The 27,840-nt window shown below is 39.1% G+C and overlaps 1 protein-coding gene across 1 annotated transcript in view; it reads right to left on the bottom strand.

The window, feature by feature from the left end:
- The window catches only part of LRP1 (LDL receptor protein 1), a 1,167,923-nt gene that overhangs the window by 494,195 nt on the left and 645,888 nt on the right, over window positions 1–27,840 (bottom strand). The window contains exons 43-44 of the mRNA XM_071663699.1: window positions 12,904–13,118; window positions 1,098–1,275 (exon numbers count right to left, since the gene is read on the bottom strand). Coding sequence (XP_071519800.1) covers window positions 1,098–1,275; window positions 12,904–13,118 — 393 coding nt within the window. The remainder of the gene's footprint in view (window positions 1–1,097; window positions 1,276–12,903; window positions 13,119–27,840) is intronic.

Raw genomic sequence — 27,840 nt, 5'->3', positions numbered from 1 at the left:
CTGGTCCCAGGCATTTCAGATAAGGGATACTCAACCTGTATAGCCACATACAAAGTATAGAAGACAAGAAATGCCAAGTAGCATATGAACTGGACCCAAGAGGGAAGAAATTCCAGTAGGAAGTCCTAGAATGAGACAGATTAAGGGCATCAAGAGCTTACTTGAAAGAAGTCCAAAAATGCTGGAGGAAGTTATAAAAGACAGAAAGTATGAAGACAGTAAAAGATGGATTGGAAGTCTAGTAACCAACAGTCATCCATAAGTCTACCTGGTATCTTGTAAAAAAAAAAAGTGAGAAACCTACCACCAAAGAATGACAGGGATCTTAGCACACATCTAAGAACTCAAAAATGATAAAACAAATAATGTCCTGAGGAGCAATAAATTTTCTATGGTCTGTGATGAAAAAAGTTTTATGGCCTGAAGGCAATCAAAATGGAGTTTGACCAGTAATACATCAAGAGCTGAATATATAACCTGAAGTCTACATCACTTGTTTCTTGGTTGTTTTATCATTCTTATATGATGTTATTTTGCTTTAAAGGAAAAAAATTCCCTTTACATGAAAAGCACCCACTTTTCAGAAGTTAGACTATTATGTATATGAGCTGCATACACTGGTAAGAGTATGAATGAATAAACAAGTAGTGATGCTTACACCTCCCCAAAAGAAGAGATGGGAAGTGAAATTCACTTACCTGGCATTAGAATTACTGAGTTCTTAATTTCAAACTATTGATCAGCACTTGCTGCAGGACAGAAAGAATATATCTGCGTGCACTTGGGACAGTTTAAAGAAGGTTAACATAGCAACAGTTTGCAAAGGTATTGAAAGAAAGGACAGACTAGTGATACTCCTGAGATATTAGGTGAGATTGAAAGCCAGAGCAAGAAAGTGGGAGACTCAAATATGGATGTGTGTGCAGAGGTGTCTGCAAAATTTGGTAAGGATTCCTGGAATCATAATGTAATAAACAATGTATATGAAAGAGAAATAAATAGCAAAGAACAGCACACAAAACCCTGAAACATTTTCTAGTTTCTATTGCTTAACTCTCAAAGGATCTCAACCTCAAAAAAATGTAAACAGTACTCACTGCAATTGGCTTCATCTGATAAGTCATTGCAATCATTCCTTCCATTACAAACCCAAACCGAAGGAATGCACTTGCCACTGTTACAATGGAACTGGGAATCAAGACATACTCGTGGTGGACAGTAATCTGGTTCATCACTCCCATCCCAACAGTCCTCAAGTCCATCACAGAGATACTCCTGCAAAGAAAAGAAACTTAAAAGTAAAAAAAGTAGTGTGAAATATGATTAAAGGGGGCCCAAACCTATTCATTTGTCATGTCTAAAATATTCAGCTGACATATTTGGGTTAATAACTATAAAACCAAATCTACAAAAAATGAGATATTCCAAACATATTTCATATATACATAATCTATTACATGCATACAAATGTGTTTGATGATAGAGTGCCAGGTATAGGGTGTTTTGGTCGGGGTGTTGTGTTAAGTGAGAGAGTCAGAGAGAATGGTTTGGGAAAGAGAGAAGAGGTAATGAAAGCTTTGCCAAAGATAAAAGCCGGCAAGGCAGTGGGTTTGGATGGTATTGCAGTGGAAATGATTAAAAAATGAGGTGAATGTGTTGTTGATTGCTTGGTAAGGATATTCAATGTATGTATGGACCATGGTGAGGTGCCAGAGGATTGGCGGAATGCATGCATAGTGCCATTGCACAAAGGAAAAGTGGATAAAGGTGAGTGTTCAAATTACAGAGGCTTACATTTGTTGAGTGTTCCTGGAAAATTATATAGTAGGGTATCGATAGAGAGGATGAAGGCATGTACAGAGCATAAGATTGTGGAAGAGCAGTGTGGTTTCTGAAGTGGTAGAGGATGTGTGGATCAGGTGTTTGCTTTGAAGAATGTATGTGAAAATACTCAGAAAAACCAATGGATTTGTGTGTGGCATTCATGGACCTGGAGAAGGCATATGATAGGGTTGATAGTGATGCTTTATTGAAGGTAAACTGCGAGAGGCAGAAGAATTTTTACCTAGAATGTAAGGCATGTGTATGAGTAGGAAGAGAGGAGAGTGACTGGTTCCCACTGAATGTTAGTTTGTGAAAAGGGTGTGTGATGTCCCCATGGCTGTTCAGTTTGTTTACGGATGGGGTGGTTAGGGAGGTGAATGCAAGAGTTTTGGAGAGAGGGGCGAGCATGCAAGAGTTTTGGAGAGAGGGGCGAGCATGCAAGAGTTTTGGAGAGAGGGGCGAGCATGCAAGAGTTTTGGAGAGAGGGGCGAGCATGCAGTCTGTTGGGGATGAGAGGGACTGTGAAGTGAGTCAGTTGTTTGCTGATGATACAGCTCTAGTGGCTGCTTTGTGTGAGAAAATGCAGAAGTTGGTGACTGAGTTTGGAAAAGTGTGCAAAAGGAGAATGTTGAGAGTAAATGTGAAAAAGATCAAGGTTATTAGGTTCAGCAGGGTTGAGGGACAAGTTAATTGGGATGTAAGTTTGAGTGGAGAAAATTGAAGGAAGTGAAGTGTTTTAGATATCTGGGAGTGGACTTAGCAGCATATGGAACTATGGAAGAAGAAGTGAGTCACAGGGTGGGGGAGGGGCAAAGGTTCTGGGAGCGATGAAGAATGTGTGAAAGGAGAGAACGTTGTCTCAGACAGCAAAAATGGATATGTTAGAAGGAACAGTAGTTCCAACAATGTTATATGGTTGCAAGGCATGGGCTAATGATAGGGTTGTACAGAGGAGGGTGGATGTGTTGGAAATGAAATATCTAAGGACAATATGTGGTGTGAGGTGTTTTGATCGAGTAATGAAAGGGTAAAAGAGATGTGTGGAAATAAAAAAAATTGTCAAGAGAGCAGAAGAGGGTGCGTTGAAGTGATTTAGTCATATATAGAGAATGTGTGAGGAAAGACTGACAAAAGAGGAGATGTGTCAGAGGTGGAGGAAGCAAGGAGAAGTGGGAGACCAAACTGGAGGTGGAAGGATGGAGTGAAAAAGAATTTGAGCAACTGAGGCCTGAAGTTACAGGAGGGTGAGAGGCATGCAAGGAATAGAGTGAACTGGATCGATGAGGTATACTGGGGTTGACGTGCTGTCCAATCAGGGCATGTTAAGCATCTGGGGTAAACCATAGAAATATCAATGGGGCATGGATGTGGATAGGGAGCTGTGGTTTTGGTGCATTACACATGTGTGTATATATATATATATATATATATATATATATATATATATATATATATATATATATATATATATAGGGGATTAAGAATGCTTCCCACGTATTCCCTGCGTGTCGTAGAAGGCGACTAAAAGGGGAGGGAGCGGGGGGCTGGAAATCCTCCCCTCTCATTTCTTTTTTTAATTTTCCAAAAGAAGGAACAGAGGGGGCCAGGTGAGGATATTCCAAAAAAGGCCCAGTCCTCTGTTCTTAACGCTACCTCGCTAACGCGGGAAATGGCGAATGATTTATAAAAAAAAAAAATATATATATATATATATATATATATATATATATATATTTTTGCTTTGTCGCTGTCTCCCACGTTTGCGAGGTAGCGCAAGGAAACAGACGAAAGGAATGGCCCAACCCAACCCCATACACATGTATATACATACGTCCACACACGCAAATATACATACCTACACAGCTTTCCATGGTTTACCCCAGACGCTTCACATGCCCTGATTCAATCCACTGACAGCACGTCAACCCCGGTATACCACATCGATCCAATTCACTCTATTCCTTGCCCGCCTTTCACCCTCCTGCATGTTCAGGCCCCGATCACACAAAATCTTTTTCACTCCATCTTTCCACCTCCAATTTGGTCTCCCTCTTCTCCTCGTTCCCTCCACCTCCAACACATATATCCTCTTGGTCAATCTTTCCTCACTCATTCTCTCCATGTGCCCAAACCATTTCAAAACACCCTCTTCTGCTCTCTCAACCACGCTCTTTTTATTTCCACACATCTCTCTTACCCTTACGTTACTTACTCGATCAAACCACCTCACACCACACATTGTCCTCAAACATCTCATTTCCAGCACATCCATCCTCCTGCGCACAACTCTATCCATAGCCCATGCCTCGCAACCATATAACATTGTTGCAACCACTATTCCTTCAAACATACCCATTTTTGCTTTCCGAGATAATGTTCTCGACTTCCACACATTCTTCAAGGCTCCCAGAATTTTCGCCCCCTCCCCCACCCTATGATCCACTTCCGCTTCCATGGTTCCATCCGCTGCCAGATCCACTCCCAGATATCTAAAACACTTTACTTCCTCCAGTTTTTCTCCATTCAAACTTACCTCCAAATTGACTTGACCCTCAACCCTACTGTACCTAATAACCTTGCTCTCATTCACATTTACTCTTAACTTTCTTCTTTCACACACTTTACCAAACTCAGTCACCAGCTTCTGCAGTTTCTCACATGAATCAGCCACCAGCGCTGTATCATCAGCGAACAACAACTGACTCACTTCCCAAGCTCTCTCATCCCCAACAGACTTCATACTTGCCCCTCTTTCCAAAACTCTTGCATTTACCTCCCTAACAACCCCATCCATAAACAAATTAAACAACCATGGAGACATCACACACCCCTGCCGCAAACCTACATTCACTGAGAACCAATCACTTTCCTCTCTTCCTACACGTACACATGCCTTACATCCTCGATAAAAACTTTTCACTGCTTCTAACAACTTGCCTCCCACACCATATATTCTTAATACCTTCCACAGAGCATCTCTATCAACTCTATCATATGCCTTCTCCAGATCCATAAATGCTACATACAAATCCATTTGCTTTTCTAAGTATTTCTCACATACATTCTTCAAAGCAAACACCTGATCCACACATCCTCTACCACTTCTGAAACCACACTGCTCTTCCCCAATCTGATGCTCTGTACATGCCTTCACCCTCTCAATCAATACCCTCCCATATAATTTGCCAGGAATACTCAACAAACTTATACCTCTGAAATTTGAGCACTCACTCTTATCCCCTTTGCCTTTGTACAATGGCACTATGCACGCATTCCGCCAATCCTCAGGCACCTCAACATGAGTCATACATACATTAAATAACCTTACCAACCAGTCAATAATACAGTCACCCCCTTTTTTGATAAACTCCACTGCAATACCATCCAAACCTGCTGCCTTGCCGGCTTTCATCTTCCGCAAAGTTTTTACTACCTCTTCTCTGTTTACCAAATCATTTTCCCTAACCCTCTCACTTTGCACACCACCTCGACCAAAACACCCTATATCTGCCACTCTATCATGAAACACATTCAACAAACCTTCAAAATACTCACTCCATCTCCTTCTCACATCACCACTACTTGTTATCACCTCCCCATTTGCACCCTTCACTGAAGTTCCCATTTGCTCCCTTGTCTTACGCACTTTATTTACCTCCTTCCAGAACATCTTTTTATTCTCCCTAAAATTTAATGATACTCTCTCACCCCAACTCTCATTTGCCCTCTTTTTCACCTCTTGCACCTTTCTCTTGACCTCCTGTCTCTTTCTTTTATACATCTCCCACTCAATTGCATTTTTTCCCTGCAAAAATCGTCCAAATGCCTCTCTCTTCTCTTTCACTAATAATCTTACTTCTTCATCCCACCACTCACTACCCTTTCTAATCAACCCACCTCCCACTCTTCTCATGCCACAAGCATCTTCTGCGCAATCCATCACTGATTCCCTAAATACACCCCATTCCTCCCCCACTCCCCTTACTTCCTTTGTTCTCACCTTTTTCCATTCTGTACTCAGTCTCTCTTGGTACTTCCTCACACAAGTCTCCTTCCCAAGCTCACTTACTCTCACCACCCTCTTCACCCCAACATTCACTCTTCTTTTCTGAAAACCCATACAAATCTTCACCTTAGCCTCCACAAGATTATGATCAGACATCCCTCCAGTTGCACCTCTCAGCACATTAACATCCAAAAGTCTCTCTTTCGCGCGCCTGTCAATTAACACATAATCCAATAACGCTCTCTGGCCATCTCTCCTACTTACATACGTATACTTATGTATATCTTGCTTTTTAAACCAGGTATTCCCAATCACCAGTCCTTTTTCAGCACATAAATCTACAAGCTCTTCACCATTTCCATTTACAACACTGAACACCCCATGTATACCAATTATTCCCTCAACTGCCACATTACTAACCTTTGCATTCAAATCACCCATCACTATAACCTGGTCTCGTGCATCAAAACCACTAACACACTCATTCAGCTGCTCCCAAAACACTTGCCTCTCATGATCTTTCTTCTCATGCCCAGGTGCATATGCACCAATAATCACCCATCTCTCTCCATCAACTTTCAGTTTTACCCATATTAATCGAGAATTTACTTTCTTACATTCTATCACATACTCCCACAACTCCTGTTTCAGGAGTAGTGCTACTCCTTCCCTTGCTCTTGTCCTCTCACTAACCCCTGACTTTACTCCCAAGACATTCCCAAACCACTCTTCCCCTTTACCCTTGAGCTTCGTTTCACTCAGAGCCAAAACATCCAGGTTCCTTTCCTAAAACATACTACCCATCTCTCCTTTTTTCACATCTTGGTTACATCCACACACATTTAGACACCCAAGTCTGAGCCTTCGAGGAGGATGAGCACTCCCCGCGTGACTCCTTCTTCTGCTTCCCATTTTAGAAAGTTAAAAATACAAGGAGGGGAGGATTTCTGGCCCCCCTCTCCCGTCCCCTCTAGTCGCCTTCTACGACACGCGAGGAATGCGTGGGAAGTATTCTTTCACCCCTATCCCCAGGGATAATATATATATATATATATATACATACACACACACATACGCACATATACACACACACACATATATATATATATATATATATATATATATCCCATTTTAGAAAGTATACCGCGGTTGATGTGCTGTCAGTGGATTGAATCAAGGCATGTGAAGCGTCTGGGGTAAACCATGGAAAGCTGTGTAGGTATGTATATTTGCGTGTGTGGACGTGTGTATATACATGTGTATGGGGGTGGGTTGAGCCATTTCTTTCGTCTATTTCCTTGCGCTACCTCGCAAACGCGGGAGACAGCGACAAAGCAAAAAAAAAAAAAAATATATATATATATATATATATATATATATATATATATATATATATATATATATATATATATATATATACGAATAAAGTGCATAGAAACACGTGCCTCCATAGAACATACAAACCTCCAACATATATATATATATATATATATATATATATATATATATATATATATATATATATATATATATATATATATATATTCCTGGGAAAGTGTATCGGACGGTATTGATTGAGAGGGTGAAGGCGTGTACAGAGCATCAGATTGCGGAAAAGCAGTGTGGTTTCAGAAGTGGTAGAGGATGTGTGGATCAGGTGTTTGCTTTGAAGAATGTGAGAAATACTTAGAAAAGCAAATGGATTTGTATGTAGCATTTATGGATCTGGAGAAGGCATATGATAAGAGTTGATAGAGATGCTCTGTGGAAGGTATTAAGAATATATGGTGTGGGATGCAAGTTGTTAGAAGCAGTGAAAAGTTTTTATCAAGGATGTAAGGCATGTGTACGTGTAGGAATATATAGTGAATATCCTTACCAACCAATCAACAACATAGTCACCTTTTTTTAATAAATTCCACTGCAATACCATCCAAACCCACCACCTTGCTGGCTTTCATCTTCCACAAAGCTTTCACTACCTCTCCTCTCTCAACCAAACCATTCTCCCCGACCCGATCACTTTGCACACCACCCCGACCAAAACACCCTATATCTGCCATTCTATCATCAAACACATTCAACAGACCTTCAAAGTACTCACTTCTCATTTCATCACTACATGTTATTACTTCCCCACTTAAACCCTTCACTGATGTTCCCATTTGTTCTCTTGTCTTATGCACATTATTTACCTCCTTCCAAAACATCTTTTTATTCTCCCTAAAGTTTAATGATACTCTCTCACCCCAACTCTTATTTGACCTCTTTTTCAACCCTTGCACTGTTCCCTTGATTTCCTGCCGCATTCTTTCATACATCTCCCAGTCATTTGCAGTCCTTCCTTGCAAGTTCCCTTGATTTCCTGCCGCATTCTTTCATACATCTCCCAGTCATTTGCAGTCCTTCCTTGCAAGTATCGTCCAAATGCCTCTCTTTCCTCTTACACTAACAACTTTACTTCTTCATCCCACCACTCACAACCTTTATTAATCTGTCCATCTCCTACCTTTCTCATGCCACATGCATCTTTTGCACATACCATCACTGCTTCCCTAAATACATTCCATTCCTCGTCCACTCCCCACACATCAATTGCTCTCACCTCTTACCATTCTACACTCCATCTCTCCTGGTACTTCCTCACACAGGTCTCCTTTCCAAGCTCACTTACTCTTACCACTCTCTTCTCACCAACATTCTCTCTTCTTTTCTGAAAACCTCTACAAGTCTTCATTTTCACCTCTACAAGATAGTGAACAGACATCCCTCTAGCTGCCCCTTTCAGCACATTAACATCCAAAAGTCTCCCTTTTACACACCTATCAATTAACATGGAATTCAATAATGCCCTTTAACCATATCTTCTACTCACATACACATACTTATGTATATCTCTCTTTTCAACCAGGTTTTCTCAATCACCAGTCCTTTTTCAGCACACAAATCCACAAGCTCTTCATTTATAACACTGACCACCCCTTATACACCAATTATATACCCTCAACTGCCACATTACTCACCTTGGCATTTAAATCACCCATCACTAAAACCCGGTCCTGTGCATCAAAGCTGCTGACATACTCACTCAGCTGCTCCCTAAACACTTACCTTTCTCCATCCATTATACTTGACTGCTGTTTCCTGCATCAGCAAGGTAGTGCCAGGAAACAGACGAAGAATGGCCCATCCTCTCATATGCATATATGAGAGAGCAGAAGAGGGTGTTTTGAAATGGTTTGGGCACATGGAGAGAATGAGTGAGGAAAGATTGACCAAGAGGATATATGTGTCGGAGGTGGAGGGAACGAGGAGAAGAGGGAGACCAAATTGGAGGTGGAAAGATGGAGTGAAAAAGATTTTGTGTGATCGGGGCCTGAACATGCAGGAGGGTGAAAGGAGGGCAAGGAATAGAATGAACTGGAGCGATGTGGTATACCGGGGTTGACATGCTGTCAGTGGATTGAATCAAGGCATGTGAAGCGTCTGGGGTAAACCATGGAAAGCTGTGTAGGTATGCATATTTGCGTGTGTGGACATATGTATATACATGTGTATGGGGGTGGGTTGGGCCATTTCTTTCGTCTGTTTCCTTGCGCTACCTCGCAAACACAGGAGACAGCGACAAAGCAAAAAAAATATATATATATATATATATATATATATATATATATATATATATATATATATATATATATATATATATATATCTTCTTTTTTTCTTTCATACTATTCGCCATTTCCCGCATTAGCGAGGTAGCGTTAAGAACAGAGGACTGGGCCTTTTAGGGAATATCCTCACCAGGCCCCCTTCTCTGTTCCTTCTTTTGGAAAATAAAAAAGAAAAAAAAATTGAGAGGGGAGGATTTCCAGCCCCCCGCTCCCTTCCCTTTTAGTCGCCTTCTACGACACGCAGGGAATACGTGGGAAGTATTCTTTCTCCCCTATCCCCAGGGATAATATATATATATATATATATATATATATATATATATATATATATATATATATATTTTTTTTTTTTTTGCTTTGTCGCTGTCTCCTGTGTTTGCGAGGTATATATATATATGTATATATAAATATATATATATATATATATATATATATATATATATATATATATATATATATATATATATATACATTATCCCTGGGGATAGGGGATTAAGAGTACTTCCCACGTATTCCCTGCGTGTCGTAGAAGGCGACTAAAAGGGGAGGGAGCGGGGGGCTGGAAATCCTCCCCTCTCGGTTTTTTTTTTTTAATTTTCCAAAAGAAGGAACAGAGAATTGGGCCAGGTGAGGGTATTCCCTCAAAGGCCCAGTCCTCTGTTCTTAACGCTACCTCGCTAATGCGGGAAATGGCGAATAGTTTGAAAAAAAAAAGAAAAAAAAAAAAAAAATATATATATATATATATATATATATATATATATATTTTTTATACTATTCGCCATTTCCTGCATTTGTGAGGTAGCGTTAAGAACAGAGGACTGGGCCTTAGAGGGAAAATCCTCACCTGGCCCCCTTCTCTGTTCCTTCTTTTGGAAAATTAAAAAAAAAAAAAAAATGAGAATATATATATATATATTTATTATCCCTGGGGATAGGGGAGAAAGAATACTTCCCATGTATTCCCTGCATGTCGTAGAAGGCGACTAAAAGGGGAGGGAGCGGGGGGCTGGAAATCCTCCCCTCTCGTTTTCTTTTTTTTTCAATTTTCCAAAAGAAGGAACAGAGGGGGCCAGGTGAGGATATTCCAAAAAAGGCCCAGTCCTCTGTTCTTAATGCTACCTCGCTAACGCGGGAAATGGCGAATAGTTTAAAAAAAAATATATATATATATATATATATATATATATATATATATATATATATATATATATATATATATATATATATATATATATAAACACCCATACACATATCAATATATACATACACAGACATATACATACATACACATGTATATATTCATACTTACCTTCAACCCATTCCTGGCACCACCCCTGCATTAGTAAGGAACAGATGAAGAAAGGCCACAATCACTCATGTCCATTCTCTAGTTGTCATGTGCAAGCACCAAAACCATGACCCCTATCCACAATCAGGCCTCTCACACCTTTCCATGGTTTTCCCTGGCTGCTTTACATGTCCTGGTTCAGTGCACTGACAGTACAATGATCCCTGTATACCATATTCTTCTAACTTATGCCTTTCACCTTTCTGTATGTTCAGGCCCTGATCACTCGAAATACTTTTTCTCTCTATTCTTCCATCTCTAATTTGGTCTCCCCCTTCTTGTCCCCTCCACTTGACACATATATCCTCTTTTTCAATCTCTCCTCATTCTTGCTCTCCATATCTCCAAACCAATACAGCACACTCTAAAGCTCTCTTAACCACAATCGTTTTATTACTGCACCTTTTTCTTACCTTTGTATTATTGTATTTACTTGATAAATCCACCTCACACCACTTACTATCCTCATACATTTCCTTTCCAACACATTCACCCTCCTGTACATATCCTCCTCAATAGCACATGCCTCACATCCACATACCATTGGTGGGACTACTTAATTTTTAAAGATACCCATTTTTGCCCTCCCAGATAAAGACTTCTCCTTCCACACATTCTTCATTGCTTCCAGAACCTTCATCTCCTCACCCACCCTATAACTTACTTGAACTTCCATATTTCCATTTGCCACCATGTCCATCACCACGTATCAAAAACACTTCCCTTCCTATAAATTTTCTCCTTTCTAACTTACACCTCAAAAAATATGTCCCTTCACTGTGCTAAACCTAATAGCCTCTTTTTAAGTCACATTTACTCTCAACTTCCTCATTTCATACACAAAGTAAGTCAACAACTTCTGCAGTTTCTCACTTAACCTACCACCAGTGCTGTGTCATCAACTGGCTCATTTCTCGGGTCCCCTCATCCATGACAAACTGCATACTTGCCCCTCTTCATGACTCTTGCATTAATCTTCCTCACCATGCCATTCATAAAAAAAATTAAATAGCCATGGTGACATCACATAGACTAACCTTGACTTGGGACCACTCACTCTCCTCTTTTCTTGATCTGTACATATGCCTTATACCCTTGATAAAAACTTCCCACTGCTTCCAGAAGTTTTCCACACAAACCATTCATTCTTATAACCTTCCACAAGGCAAGGGTCTCTATAAACCCTATTGTGTGCTTTCTCTAGACCAAGAATTGCTACATAAAAATCCTGTTTCTCTAAGAGTTTCTCACAAACACTCTTTAAAGATAACAAATGATCCATACATCTTCTACCACTTCTGAAACCACACTGTTCTGTACATGCCCTCACCATCTCACTAACTACCCACACATATAACTTATCAGGGACACTCATCTAACTTACACCTCTGTAGTTTGAACACACCTTTATCCCACCTGCCTTTATAAAATGTCCATATACGTGCAATCCACCAATACTCGGATGGGTTTGAGTCTGAAGCCATGTTGTGTGGCAAGAGTGGGGTGGTTTGTACGACTGCATTTTGGACTGGCTTTTCAAAGAGTCTGGATATTGAGGACAGAAGTGATATACAGCAGTAGGAGAAGGGGGACCTAGGTGGTTTGGAGGGTTTTAGGAATGTTATTATGATGGCATAAATGAGTTGGCCTTGATTTGGGCATTCAGTTGCCCATGCCATCCTAGGAAAAGAAAAAAAGTTTGCCAACTACACCTTAATCCTTCTAAGAACACATAACACTTTCACTGGCTTACATACTGAACTCATCCTTCTTTCATTTCATAATATCCAGATTCACAATTTCATTTGCGGCCACTTGCAAGCATACTGCTCAAATATAGGCCCTACATCCATCTTAAAAGGGAATACATAGTTGCAGTGTCAGGGTCCTCATCCCCTGCTATGTAAGTAAGAAAGGCAGGATGCCTAAGTTCCTGAATTCCTCAGTTGGTACTGCAGTCTTGCTACCCATCAGAACACTTTCACAGACAAATAAAGAGATGCTCTGCATGGGAGGAGCCCAAAAATAATCTCATGTACTGGAATCTTACCATAGGAAGGCAACGATGTTCATACTGGTCAAACAGCGGACATCTAAACTGTCCTGTGGGGCAAGTGAAACCAAAAGGGATAGGGCAGCCGTCCGGAGGATTTTCATCTGTCCCTTCCTCACCACAGTCATTGTCACCATCACAAACCCATTTCTGAGGAATGCACCTTCCAGTTGTACTACACTTGAATTCACTCTCTTCACATACTTTGGTTTCTGTAAAAGAAAAAGTATGGAAATTAAATAGTTTCAAATCAGTATACTACTATATGCAATATAAAATATCTTTGCCGTGAACTAAAAATTCTTTGTCATTAATATGCATAGAATTACAAGCAACTCCAAAACTTGTTTATGGTTTACAAAGAACAGTTTAATAAAATGCATAAAAAACTAAGATCATTATCCACTGAGCAAACCACTATTAGGGATGAGTTAACTGCTCCACTGTGCAACCACTATTAAGGATATGAGTTGACTGCTAATTGCATTTGTGATCTAGTGACTGTGAATACACACTTTTGTGTGTACCTACCTATTTGTAAGTACAGGTTGGGAGTTCAAGCTTAGGGTACCATCTGAAATTTTCTACTATCATACAACATAGGACTGTGTTATGTCTGCATTCACAATTTCATCACTCAGCTTATTCCATCCACCAATTTCTCTGTGGTTATATAGTATAAATAGTTTCCAGAATATTTCATTGTCCATGTAGTAAAAATACATTTCTAATATAGGTATTTGCTAGTTCACAGTTTTTCATCTTTAAAATTTCTCCTTAAATGTAGTTCTGGTGACAGGTTAGTTACAATGTGGCCTCCAAGTCCCTTTCACACAGTGATTTCCACTACTTATTTTCTGTCTGCTCTCATAGTATACCATCTTCATTACTTAGCATTTACTCTGGTTGAATTTCATCAACCATGTATAAGACCAACTTTGGAAACAGTTTAAGTCCCCTCGTAAGCTGATGCAATCCTGGTCATTATTAACTCCTTTCATGATCATGGCACTATTCACAAACATTTTCTGATATGAGTGCAATACTTTTGGCAAGTTTTCTACATAAATTAAGTGGAGCAATGGGCCCACAGCCAAGCCCTGCAGTATGCCACTGTCAATCCCAATTCATTTTGAGAAAGCTCCTCTGACATGTATACTTTGTTCCCTTCCATTAAGGTTGTCTTCAATCCATTAAAAAAGTCTTTCCATCATTCCTCCCTTAAATCTATCATCAATATCAACTTCACCTGTCATACAGTTTCAGATGCTTTATGATAGTCCAACAACACAAGATCCACCTATCCTTCTCTTTCGTCTAAGGAAGAGCTAACCCTGTCATATATAGCAAAGAAAATTACACGTGACCTGTCACTGAATCCACATTGTTTCTTATTCAAGTCAGTAGTTCAGACTAATTTCCTAATCTCCTTTCTTAATAAACTTAATAATAGGCACTATATTTCCTCTCTTCCACTCCCTTGTCTCTACACGCTCCAACAGTGACATACTAAACAATATTTACCCACTGACTTTTTTAGCACATATAGAGGGATTTGAACCTTATATGGGTCAAGGTTCTTTTGTAGTATGCTTATGTCTCTTTTAACAGTTTCAATGCTCTTCAAGACTTCTTTCCTATGCCATCTTATTGGTGTTGTGGTAATAGTGTCTTCCCCTCTGAAATACTGTTAAAACTATTGTGTAACTTGTCACACGTCTTTACATCACCCCCATTAAAACTCTTCCCTCTTAATCCATTTGCATGATTAGCTTCTCTTTAGAATTTGTAGAAAAGTTTTGGATCAACTCCTGTCTTTTTCACTATACCCTTATTAAAGTTTCTCTGCTCTTCCTTCCTTATCTGGCTGTATCAATTCTTTTCTCTCTTGTAATTTTTTGATATTCCTCTGCTCCTCTTCCTTACTTTGTATTCACTCTTTTCTCTCTTATATCGTTTTTATATCTCTCACTTTCTAATCTTCCCATCTTAATTGCAGCAAAAAGCCACCCATCTTTTAATTCCTCCACTGCTGATTTCACAGAACTTTCCAAAATATGAGTATGAAACTCCAATTCCCAATTCTATAACAATGATCTACATTTGATATATAAAATTGCTAAAGAACATCATTTCCCAATGTATGTTCTAACAAAAATGTCTAAATCTGTGTAGTCTCCAAAACTATATCTCCTCTCTGAGTCTGCTTTCCCCTAATCTTTTTATGTCCTTATAAACCATGTCATCACACCCTAGCATAACATGATCACTCTCTCAAACTGGCATACCTATAATATATTTTCCAAAGTAATAACAATGCTGAATTAGTTCCTCTGATTCTAAAGTGCTCAGTGACATGGTGATACAGGAAATTTTCCTGCATATGCCCTAAGAATTCGTGTTCTTATGACCTTCAATCTCATATTCTCTATTTCTTTACCTTCAATCTCATAGTCTCTATTTCTTTATGAATCAATGAAAACCCCATTATGAGAGATTTACCATCTCTAGGGAGTGCAAGTCCTACTACTTCTTGAACTATTTTCATTATTCTTTCTTTGTTACCCGCACATATTTGTTCTAATTCACTAAATTCTTTTTGGATAACTGTAATCCATCACCACCACTATACAAATCTTTCCAACAGTTACTCTTCCATTAAGTACTGCTTGAATGGGCTATCCAACACTGTTTCCTGAAATGTAAAGTTGTTCCTTATTAAGAGGGCCAATCACATTCCTCCTTTGTCTTCTCTTTACTTCCTTGCTGTGTCCCTTTGGGCAAACTGTCAGATTTGATCCACTGCTCCAGCAACATCAGATTTGTTTTCCTGAATCTGGTCCTAATTTTCCAGCTCTTTTCCATGTGCTACTTGTTCACCCACATTCATTTTTATAATCTGACCTATCTGTACTAGTGGCTTCTTTAAGTATCATTTTTTTGTCTTTTGACTGCCTTTTTTACATATCTCTCATTCCTCCTTCAGTCTGTCACTAGTAAATACCCAGTGGAATTTATGCTTTTTTGCTTTTGTAAATTTCTTTTGCATGCATAAGTACCTCCTCGGTACAAAGCTCCATACTGAAAGTAATTATTACTGGTCATCCCATTATGCCCTAACAATATCCACTAATGTTCTTTGTTTCATCTAAGAAATTGCAATTGGCATTTCCATTATTATTGTTATTATGCTTGACTACCTTTTCCCACATCAGGGAGGAGGTGCCAGGAAACAGACAAAGAATGACCCATCCACTAATGTACACATATGTAAACATAAATGCCCATTCACGTACATATACATACATATATACATACACATACACAGACATATACATATATACCCATGTACATTTTCATACTTGCTTGCCTGCAATCCATTTCCAGTGGCACCCTGCTTCACAGGAAACAGCATCAATGCCCCCTGCTTCAGCGAGGCAGCACCAGGAACACAGACAAAAAGGCCATATTTGCTCACACTCAGTCTCTAGCTGTTATGTGAAATACACCAAAACCACACCTCCCTTTCCACATCCAGGCCCCACAGACCTTTCCATAGTTTACCCCAGACTTTTCACATGCCCTGGTTCAGTTCAATGACAGCACATCAATCCTGATATACCTTTATACCTAAATCTTCTATTAATCTTTTAATCAGCATTTCTTCCCTTAACACTTTGGTTCAACCTACTTCTTGACGAAGTCCTGTAGTATTGGTTCTTCAACCTCCATGTCTCTAATTCTTTTTAAAATCTCAGTCTCTACCAACATAATTTAATCCTCAATACTCTGGATATTTTCAAACCTTCCATTAAACACAACACATACTTTCCTAATCATTGTCTCTATCAATATATATCAGCCCTAACAATCTAACTCTAGAATCTACATTACTAAATTTCTGTTTCAGTGTTCCTAGGTCTCTGCTTCTGTGCATCAGTCAATACTTTCTATTTCTGTTCCTCACCCTCAGAATTAGCTTCTATTCCTCATCCACTATATTCGGCAGTCTCTGGTCTTTGTGTTATGGGTATTTCCTTTTGTTAATTCATCTCAAGGACATCTAGAGAAGACCCTTCTAAACTTTTTCTCTTATGCTTTCCAACAGATTTACCTTCTTCCTTATGGCTATTTCCCCTCCGAAGTCCACCAATCACTTTAACTTAGTAATCATACTTTAACTATATTTCTTAGGTTCCTAATATCTCCATCCATTTGTTGACACTTTTCATGATCTTTCAATTCAGTCACTAGTTTCTCAAATTTCTTCATATGTTTGATGTAACTTCAGATATTTCCTAAGCCCTGTGGTTCCAGCTGATTCCTCCTTTAATTCTTCTAAGATCTTTCCTCCTTGTATAAACCCATCAAAATCCCCCTCATCCAGCCTCAATTGAGTAGACCAAATTATGGCTGTATGATTATCATAATTCCCCTAGCCCAACTCCATTATTGATAAAAAATTCTGACCTAGTTTGGTTTTGAGCTTATACTAAATATGTTCTCAATTTTCAGTTTCAGCTTGTAAATAATGCAAATCCTCACACAAAATTTCAACCCAACTTTGTTCAATCAATGGAGATTCCAACCTGTTCACAGTTAAGCTCATCCAAAGGTCAGCTCTATATAACTTTACCTTAATTAAACTGTAATCAAGAAACAGATTTGCTCTGAATCATGAAGTTCAACTTTATGTCACTAAAGTTAAGAAGTTACGACTCTGAACTAGGCACCAAGTAAACAACTTTTCACTATGGTGTAAACACAGCTTCCACTGCACTATGCAACATGCCACTTTTAAGTCTCCTTATGCTGACACTGCAACTGGGAAAGAGTGCCACTTCTATACTGTGATTTACAGCTGTAATCCCCCAAGGCTGAGTCAAAAATTAGCAACAAAAGGCAAAAGTGAGCCTTGTAGTAAAATATCAAGAAGAGTATTACTGTACACTTGAGATGAAACTGAATATTTTGAACCATTTTGATGCTAAGAATGAGCAATGGATACTGGGAGAGCCCTTGGCATACCTTCCACAATTGTAAGAATAATACTTGGTAATGCATGCAAGATTAGAATAAGGATGCACAAAGTGAAACCATTAAACATAACCAGAACAAGTCACCCTACAAGCAGTGTCATGGAGGAGATGGAAAATTCTTTGTTAAATGTACAGTTTAATCCACAGTTGATCCTGCTTCTTCATTTGATTAATTCCACCACTCATCCCTCCACCTCAACCCACTTCTAAAGGCAAGCTTCACCACCATATCTGGTGAGTATTCATATTATTCATACTATACTTTATATTAAAGGAACTTATCATAATACTTTGACCTTTATTACAGAAAATATTCCCGAGTTAGATAACAAGAAACATAACTAACCCTTATATATGGGTTCCTTTGGTAAAAATGGATTCACTTTAAGTCATATCATTCAGATGTACTTTCCAAGAACACGACCTGATTTTAACCGCAGTCAACCTGTACCAAGAACGAAGATAACCTGAAAATTTTTTGAAGGGGTTTTGCTGATACTATTGACACTTGGCACAGTTACCTTTTAGCAATAAATCTTTTATCATTCATTTTCACAGAATTATTAAGTTAACAATCCAGTTTAGTCCTACTGCAAGATTAAATGTGAAATTTGGAAGAATTTTTCAGAATGGTGTGATTTATTGTGGAGAATAAATTAAGACTGGGAGTGCAAGATAATTCGGTATCATTCTATGATAGTAATTAAAGCAATAGTGGTAGGGGCTATGAAGATCAGGGAAAATGTGGGTTAATTAACCCTCTCATCCCAATAATAGCTTATATGCAATGAAGCATTTGTACAGTTAATTAGAAAAATGTCTGACTGATTACATACATACAGAAAAGTATTTTCCATTGATCTTAAAGTTAAAATAATGTAAAAAGACAGAGTATGATCAATAACTTGAATAAAAGTGGGTGCAAGATCTAAAATGTAATTGCTGCACTGGATCTGCTGCCATTTCCATCCCTTCATAAGTTGAGTAAATAAGTTGAGTAGGTTTCGAGGACGAACCAAAGAAAACTAATCACAAATTTTAACCCTGCCATGAAGAGTTATGGAAATATGTCTAACAAACATTAAAAAGACATAAATAGTGATATCACTGAACTACTGCCAAATTCTACAAAAGACAGACAGATTAGCAGATTAATAAAATATTACAATTCAAATATAAATGAGTCTACTGAGCATATAATACATAGAATGATGGAAATAAAGCTACAAAAGACTGGGAAAAGCAGTAAAGTTCTTCTGTAATATATAAAGCAAACAGAAAAACAATCGCAAAAAACTTGAAAATGTTATATGCGATGCTGGTTAAAAAAAAGGAGTCTTCATTGACCAATAATCAGAACACAGAAAAATGGTAAACACTAAAGAGATTAATACAAACTACAATCAAAAGTAAAAAACTTCAACACAACAATCCATAACTGTTTCAGTACTGAAAAACATGTTGCAACTTCAGTACTAATCATCTGTGAATCATGCAAGCATAACACATAAGAGATGAACACTATAACTGAGGTGGAATCAATAAAGGAAGAAGAAGAAGAGAATGAAGAAGAAACTGATACTGATCTTATAAATGACAAGGGTGAAATAAAGGATAGTCAGGAGACTACACATACAATGAAAACAGAATTTCCAAACATTAGTTGTATGAAAAACAACTGAGAGTTCCTGCAGGTATTTCCATAAATCTTAAGAAAGTAAATGGAATAGCAATTGTAGCTTCCTACATCCTCCTAGGATAAGGTTTGGAGAGAACTGTACATATGAAGGAATAAAAACTCAAAGAAAAGCATTATTAATGACATATAAAGAGAATAAATTCAATTAACCAAGGCAGATACAGAGAGTAAGATTGGGTATGGTGGTTATAAAAGAAAGGAATGAAGGAAAATGATATATCTTGGAGAGAAAGGGGCAATGAGAACAACTGGGTGGGGAATCTGAAAGATGACTGGAATAACAGAAACAGAGCAGCTAGAAACATGGAAAGAAGATCAAATGAAAGAATACGGCAGCAGCAGAGGAAAATCATTCAATGAAAACAAATATAAACCATTATTTAGCAGAATGTTAATGGAATTAGCCAGAAACTTACCAAAGCAGAAAATGGAAAACAATACCCTCTAATACACAACAACAATGATAAGCAAAACATTGGCAATATATATAAGAATCCATGAAAAATAATTTTTATGAATATAAAAAGTCTAATAACTCACAATTCCAGAATTAAAACAAAATATATTTATGAGAACACAAGCTATAATGATAAACAAAAAATGAATCAAAATAAAAATTAAGTTGATTTATAGGAATATGAAACCTTTAGAGCCAACACAGAAAATACCAAGCAAAGTGGTGTAAGAATGTACATAAACAAGTTTGATGCTAATCAGAAAATGAAACTACACCACAAGAAATGTGAATCATTTCCTGTAAGCATATAAGTCTTAAAAACACAATACATTGTAATTTTCAAACCATCCAAAACTAAAATGGCAAAATTCAACAAAGTACAAACAAAATTTGATGAGATACAGAGGAATACCAAAACTCAGAGACAACAATAATTTGGTCTGGTGACTTAACCCTCTTGAGTTCTGCAGTGATCTCCAAACCTTATCTACACAATGTCTTATGATTAATTATGTGTCCCCAGCAATCACACACTTCACGTTTTATGCCATAGAATGCATCACCAGGCATATGTCATCAGATTTTTTTTAGTCTAATACATCATACATTACCGCAGTAAATCATATGGTACTTTTATGCCCATGCATAAAACATACGTATGTGTTGAGATTAGTAGGTGGTGCTCGGGTCTCCATTGTTACCAACCAAATGACCTGTTCCCCACTCACTGCAAGACAATTTCATCCCATGTGACTTACCGCTGAGATGCAATGTTATTTTGCTCCCATGGATTACAAAGTGACGAGATACTATCAGAAATATCTTTTACTACTCATGTGGCCATCAACTGAATGCTTTCTGAGAGGGGTGGCAAGTGGGATGGGTCACTAGAGCCATGGGAGCCTTAGCAATGCATTCTACATCATCAGCCTACAAGAGGGTTAATCTTGATTTCATACAGTGGGAAAAGGGTGAATCTGAGTATGGATGTTATCATAAATCAAAATAGAGCAAGACCATGGTAGATGAATGAAAACAGATAAATAATCTAATGAACTTAAGAAATTCAATCCAACTCTATAAATTGCAAACCAACCAACAAGAATTGATAACACAACTGATTCGATTAAAACAAATGACAAAGCACTAATCAAGGACCAATAAAATAAGTATCTCTGATCATAACATGATATAAGCATATACCAACTATAAAGTTCAAAGAGACAAAGACGAAGCCAAAAATATCAAAACTAACTTCAACTTCTACCCAGACACAATAAAGTGAACATGAAAATGATCTAGGGAGATATCACAAAACAGAAGGAAATTCTCATAACCAGTACCATATAAAATCAAATATAGTAGACTTCTACAGTACATAAATCAAATGACAGTATAATTCATGGCAATAAAAGAAAAGCTGTGGTTTCAGTGCATTACACATGACAGCTAGAGACTGAGCGTGAATGAATGTGGCCTTTTTGTCTGTATTCCTGGCACTACCTCGCTGAAGCAGGGGATAGGGATGCTATTTTCCTGTGGGGTGAGGTAGCAACAGGAATGGATGAAGGTAAGCATGAATAAGCACATGTGTATGTTTGTAGTGTCTGCGTATGTATACGTATATGTATGTATATATATATATGTATATATATATGTATGTATATGTATGTATATGTGGTGAGAGTAAGTGAGCTAGGGAAGGAGACTTGTGTGAGGAAGTACCAGGAGAGACTGAGTACAGAATGGAAAAAGGTGAGAACAATGGAAGTAAGGGGAGTGGGGGAGGAATGGGATGTATTTAGGGAATCAGTGATGGAGCGCGCAAAAGATGCTTGTGGCATGAGAAGCGTGGGAGGTGGTTTGATTAGAAAGGGTAGTGAGTGGTGGGATGAAGAAGTAAGATTATTAGTGAAAGAGAAGAGAGAGGCATTTGGACGATTTTTGCAGGGAAAAAATGCAATTGAGTGGGAGATGTATAAAAGAAAGAGACAGGAGGTCAAGAGAAAGGTGCAAGAGGTGAAAAAGAGGGCAAATGAGAGTTGGGGTGAGAGAGTATCATTATATTTTAGGGAGAATAAAAAGATGTTCTGGAAGGAGGTAAATAAAGTGCGTACGACAAGGGAGCAAATGGGAACTTCAGTGAAGGGCGCTAATGTGGAGGTGATAACAAGTAGTGGTGATGTGAGAAGGAGATGGAGTGAGTATTTTGAAGGTTTGTTGAATGTGTTTGATGATAGAGTGGCAGATATAGGGTGTTTTGGTCGAGGTGGTGTGCAAAGTGAGAGGGTTAGGGAAAATGATTTGGTAAACAGAGAAGAGGTAGTAAAAGCTTTGCGGAAGATGAAAGCTGGCAAGGCAGCAGGTTTGGATGGTATTGCTGTGGAATCTATTAAAAAAGGGGGTGACTGTATTGTTGACTGGTTGGTAAGGTTATTTAATGTATGTATGACTCATCGTGAGGTGCCTGAGGATTGGCGGAATGCGTGCATAGTGCCATTGTACAAAGGTAAAGGGGATAAGAGTGAGTGCTCAAATTACAGAGGTATAAGTTTGTTGAGTATTCCTGGTAAATCATATGGGAGGGTATTGATTGGAAGGGTGAAGGCATGTACAGAGCATCAGATTGGGGAAGAGCAGTGTGGTTTCAGAAGTGGTAGAGGATGTGTGGATCAGGTGTTTGCTTTGAAGAATGTATGTGAGAAATACTTAGAAAAGCAAATGGATTTGTATGTAGCATTTATGGATCTGGAGAAGGCATATGATAGAGTTGATAGAGATGCTCTGTGGAAGGTATTAAGAATATATGGCGTGGGAGGCAAGTTGTTAGAAGCAGTGAAAAGTTTTTCTCGAGGATGTAAGGCATGTGTACATGTAGGAAGAGAGGAAAGTGATTGGTTTTCAGTGAATGTAGGTTTGCGGCAGGGGTGTGTGATGTCAAGTGTGTGAAAAAAGAAAGTTAAGAGTTAATGTGAATAAGAGCAAGGTTATTAGGTACAGTAGGGTTGAGGGTCAAGTCAATTGGGAGGTAAGTTTGAATGGAGAAAAACTGGAGGAAGTAAAGTGTTTTAGATATCTGGGAGTGGATCTGGCAGCGGATGGAACCATGGAAGCGGAAGTGAATCATAGGGTCGGGGAGGGGGCGAAAATCCTGGGAGCCTTGAAAAATGTGTGGAAGTCGAGAACATTATCTCGGAAAGCAAAAATGGGTATGTTTGAAGGAATAGTGGTTCCAACAATGTTATATGGTTGTGAGGCGTGGGCTACGGATAGAGTTGTGCGCAGGAGGGTGGATGTGCTGGAAATGAGATGTCTGAGGACAATGTGTGGTGTGAGGTGGTTTGATCGAGTAAGTAATGTAAGGGTGAGAGAGATGTGTGGAAATAAAAAGAGCGTGGTTGAGAGAGCAGAAGAGGGTGTTTTGAAATGGTTTGGGCACATGGAGAGAATGAGTGAGGAAAGATTGACCAAGAGGATATATGTGTCGGAGGTGGAGGGAACGAGGAGAAGTGGGAGACCAAATTGGAGGTGGAAAGATGGAGTGAAAAAGATTTTGTGTGATCGGGGCCTGAACATGCAGGAGGGTGAAAGGCGGGCAAGGATATAGAGTGAATTGGATCGATGTGGTATACCGGGGTTGACGTGCTGTCAGTGGATTGAATCAGGGCATGTGAAGCGTCTGGGGTAAACCATGGAAAGTTGTGTGGGGCCTGGATGTGGAAAGGGAGCTGTGGTTTCGGGCATCATTGCATGACAGCTAGAGACTGAGTGTGAATGAATAGGGCCTTTATTGTCTTTTCCTAGCGCTACCTCGCACACATGAGGGGGGAGGGGGATGGTATTCCATGTGTGGCGAGGTGGCGATGGGAATGAATAAAGGCAGACAGTGTGAATTGTGTGCATGGGTATATATGTATGTGTCTGTGTGTGTATATATATGTGTACATTGAGATGTATAGGTATATATATTTGCGTGTGTGGATGTGTATGTATATACATGTGTATGGGGGTGGGTTGGGCCATTTCTTTCATCTGTTTCCTTGCGCTACCTCACTTGCGCTACCTCACAAACGCGGTAGACAGCGACAAAGCAAAATAATAATAATAATAATAATAATAATAATAATAAGTGTATATGTTGGTATGTATATGTATGTATATGTGCATATGTGGGCGTTTATGTATATATACGTGTATATGAGTAGATGGGCCATTCTCAGTCTGTTTCTTGGTGCTACTGCATTGACACGGGAAAAAGTGATTATGTAAAATAATAAATATAAATAAAAAGAAAATATAACATTTAGAGAAAGATTCAGTGTAAGAGGAGACTATGGATGAAAAGGTGGTGGTAAAAGAAAACACTAAGGTAAGCACAGATAAAATGGAACATTTACAAGATAGAATAAGAAATCCTGACAGGGAAATAATGATCACAGAGATGACGACTAATACTAAAAGAAGAGATGATGATCAGGGAACTGCACTGAACTAGAGACTAGTCTTACTGACTTTTTTGTTTCATATATACTTGTCTACTGTTTCGCGAATTGGTGTGGCAGTGCCAGGAATGGCCACATTCACTAGCTATCATATGTAATGCACCAAAACCACAACCAGGCCCCAAAGACCTTTCCATGGTTTCCCCTGGCTGCTTCACATGAACTAGTTCAGTTCACTGACAGCACATCACCCCCTGTAAAGTGCACTGTTCCAATCTGATCCATCCCATTCATGTCTCACCCTCCTACATCTTACGGCCACTATCACACAAAATCTTCTCCACTCCATTATTCCACCTCCAATTTGGTCTCCCCCTTTTCCTTATCCTCTTCACTTCTGACACATCGTCTTTATCAACCTCTCCTCACTCATTCTGTCCATGTGTCCAAACCATTTCAGCACACCCTCTTTAGTTCTCTCAACCACACTTCTTATCACAACTCTGTCTTAAACTTTTATCTTTTACTCTAAAAACCACCTCACACTGCATACTGTCCTTTAATACATCATTTCCAACACATCTGCCTTCCTCTGCACATCCTTATCCAATCAGGTAAGGAAGGAAGAATTCTACCCCTGTTTTCCTTGCATGTTGAAGAAGGTAACTAAGAGGGGTGGGACCAGAACCCCCACCCCCCACTCCTCTTATATTTCAGTTTCTAAAAGATGAAACAGTAGAAAAAGTCTTGCAAGAAGTGCTCATCCTCCTCAAAGGCTCAGGCCTGGGTATCTACATGTTTGTGGATGTAACCAAGATGACAAGGAAGTAGAGGTAAGCAACTTGTTTGAGGAAAAGAACCTGGATGTTCTGGCTTTGAATGAAACAAAGCTCAAAGGTAAAGGTGAAAAATAGTCTGCATATGTCAGGGATTGGTGTGAGGGCAAGAGCTACAACAGAGATAGTACTACTAATCAAGTAGGAGTTGTGGGAGTGTGTGAAAGAGTGAAGGGATGTGAGCTCCAGACTGATGTAAGTGAAAATGAAAGTGGGTTGCATGGTACTTACGCACCTGGCCATGAGAAGGAGGAGGAGGGGATGCACATTTTGTGAGCAGATAAATAAGTGTGTCAGCAGTTTTGATTCTAATGATCAGGCATTTTGTGATGGGTGATTTACAAGTGAGAATGAGTAATGTAACAACTGAGGGTATAATTGGTAGACATGGGGATTCAGTGAAGTGAACAGGAATGGTGAACAGCATGTGGAGATGTGTATTGAAAAAGGACTAGTGAATGGTAATACCTGGTTTAAAAACAAGGACATACATAAGTATGTGGTTGAGATAAAATATGATAAAAGGGCATTAATGGATTGCATACTAATTTATAGGCATATAAAAGGGAGACTATCAGATGTGAATCTGTTGAGAGGGGCAGCTGGTAAGATGTCTGACCACTGCTAAGTAAAGGCAAGGGTGAAGAATGGTAGGGTTTCCAGAACAGAGGAAATGGCATGAGTGAGAAGAGAGAGGTGAAAGTTAATGAGCTTATAAAAGATATGTATGTGAAGAAACACCATGAGAGACTGAGTGTAGACTGGCAGAAGGTGAGAGTAAACAAAGCAAGGGGACTGGGTGAGGAATGAGAGCTATTAGGGAAGCAGTGTGGCATATGGAAGGTGGGATGTCAGCAGATGAGAAAGGGTAGTGAGTGGATAAAAGATGAAGTTACTAGTGAAAGAAAAAAAGAGTGGTGAATGGGCAGTACTTAGAGGGAAGGAATGCAGATAATTGGGAGATGTACAAGGCAAAGCAACAAGAGGTCAGAACTTTAAGGTAAAAAAGATGTTTTGGAAGGAGGTTGAGTGTCAGAAAAACAATAGACCAAATTGGAATGCCAGCGAATGGGGCAAACAAGGAAGTGGTAGCAGGCAGGGATGAAGTGAGGAGGAGATGGATTGAGTATTTTGAGGGACTGTTGAATGTTTTTGATGACAGTGTGGCAGCTGTAGGGTGTTCAGGTCAAGGACGTATGTGAAGTGAGAGAGTCATGGGAAGTGATTTGGTGAAGGGAGACGAGGTGGTGAAAGCCAAAAGATGCAATGTGGCAAGGCAGCTAGAGTGGATGGTATTGCTGTTGAATTTCTTAAGGAAGTGGGTGATTGTGAAATTACTAGTTTCTTAGGATTTTCAATGAATGCATGGATCATGGTGAGGTGCCTGATGATTTGCGGAATGCATATATAGTGCCACTGTATAAAGGCAAGGATGAGTACTCAAACTATAGAGATACAAGTTTGTTGAGTGTACTTGGTAAGTTCTATTGGATAGTGGTGACAGAAGAAAAAGACATGTACAGAGCATCAAAATGGGATGGAACAATGTGGTTTCAGAAACCGTAGAGGATGTATGGATATGGCATTTAATCTGAAGAATGTGCATGAGAAAAGAGAAAAAGAATGATTTGTAAGTGGCATTTATGGATCTAGAGAAAGGGTATGATATGGTTGGTAGAGATGCCTTGTGCAAGGTCTTAAGAATATATGATGTGGGATGAAAACTACTGTTAGCAGTGAATTTTTTTTATCAAGAGTGTATGAGTAGGAAGAGAGGAGAGTGAGTGGTTCCACTGAAGGTATGTCTGAGGCAGTAGTATGTGATGTCAACATGGCTGTTTAATTTGTTCATGGATTAGGTGGTGAGGGAGGTAAGCAAAAGGGTCTTGGAAATAGGAGTGAGTGAGCAGTCTGTAGGGAGTAAGGGGGGCCCAAGAAAAGAGTCAGTTGTCTTTTGCTGACAACACAGCACTGGTGATAGAATCAAGTGAGACATTGCAAAACTTGGTGAATAAGTTTGGGAGAGTGTGAAATGAAAGAACTTGAGAGATGTGAATAAAAGCAAGATCATTAAGTCTAGCAGGATAGAGGAACAGGTTGGCTGGGGTGAGAATTTGAATGGAGAAAATCTGGAAGACATGAAGTGTTTTAGATAACTGGGAGTAGACACGGCAGCAGATGGAACCATGGGTCATTGAGTCATATGATGGGTGAGGGGGGGCCAAGGTTCTTAATGGGAAGTGAATTATGGGAATATGAGCATGAAAGAGATCTAGGGTCAACACTGTGCCTTACTCATCTTTACAGATACACATCAAGAAAACTGCAAAAGAGGCAAACTGTCTGCTGGCAGATATAAGAATTACATTCAAGTATATGGACAATTCAATAAATTATTCTCTACACATGCCAGGGCATGCTATGCAAGTCTGGTCACCACACCCACAGAAGGACAAAGTTA

Source organism: Panulirus ornatus, chromosome 1, assembly GCF_036320965.1.
Source record: "Panulirus ornatus isolate Po-2019 chromosome 1, ASM3632096v1, whole genome shotgun sequence".
NCBI classification, from domain to species: Eukaryota; Metazoa; Arthropoda; class Malacostraca; order Decapoda; family Palinuridae; genus Panulirus; species Panulirus ornatus.
The sequence above is the reverse complement of the archived record's forward strand: the minus strand, read 5'-3'. Positions and strand labels throughout refer to the sequence as shown.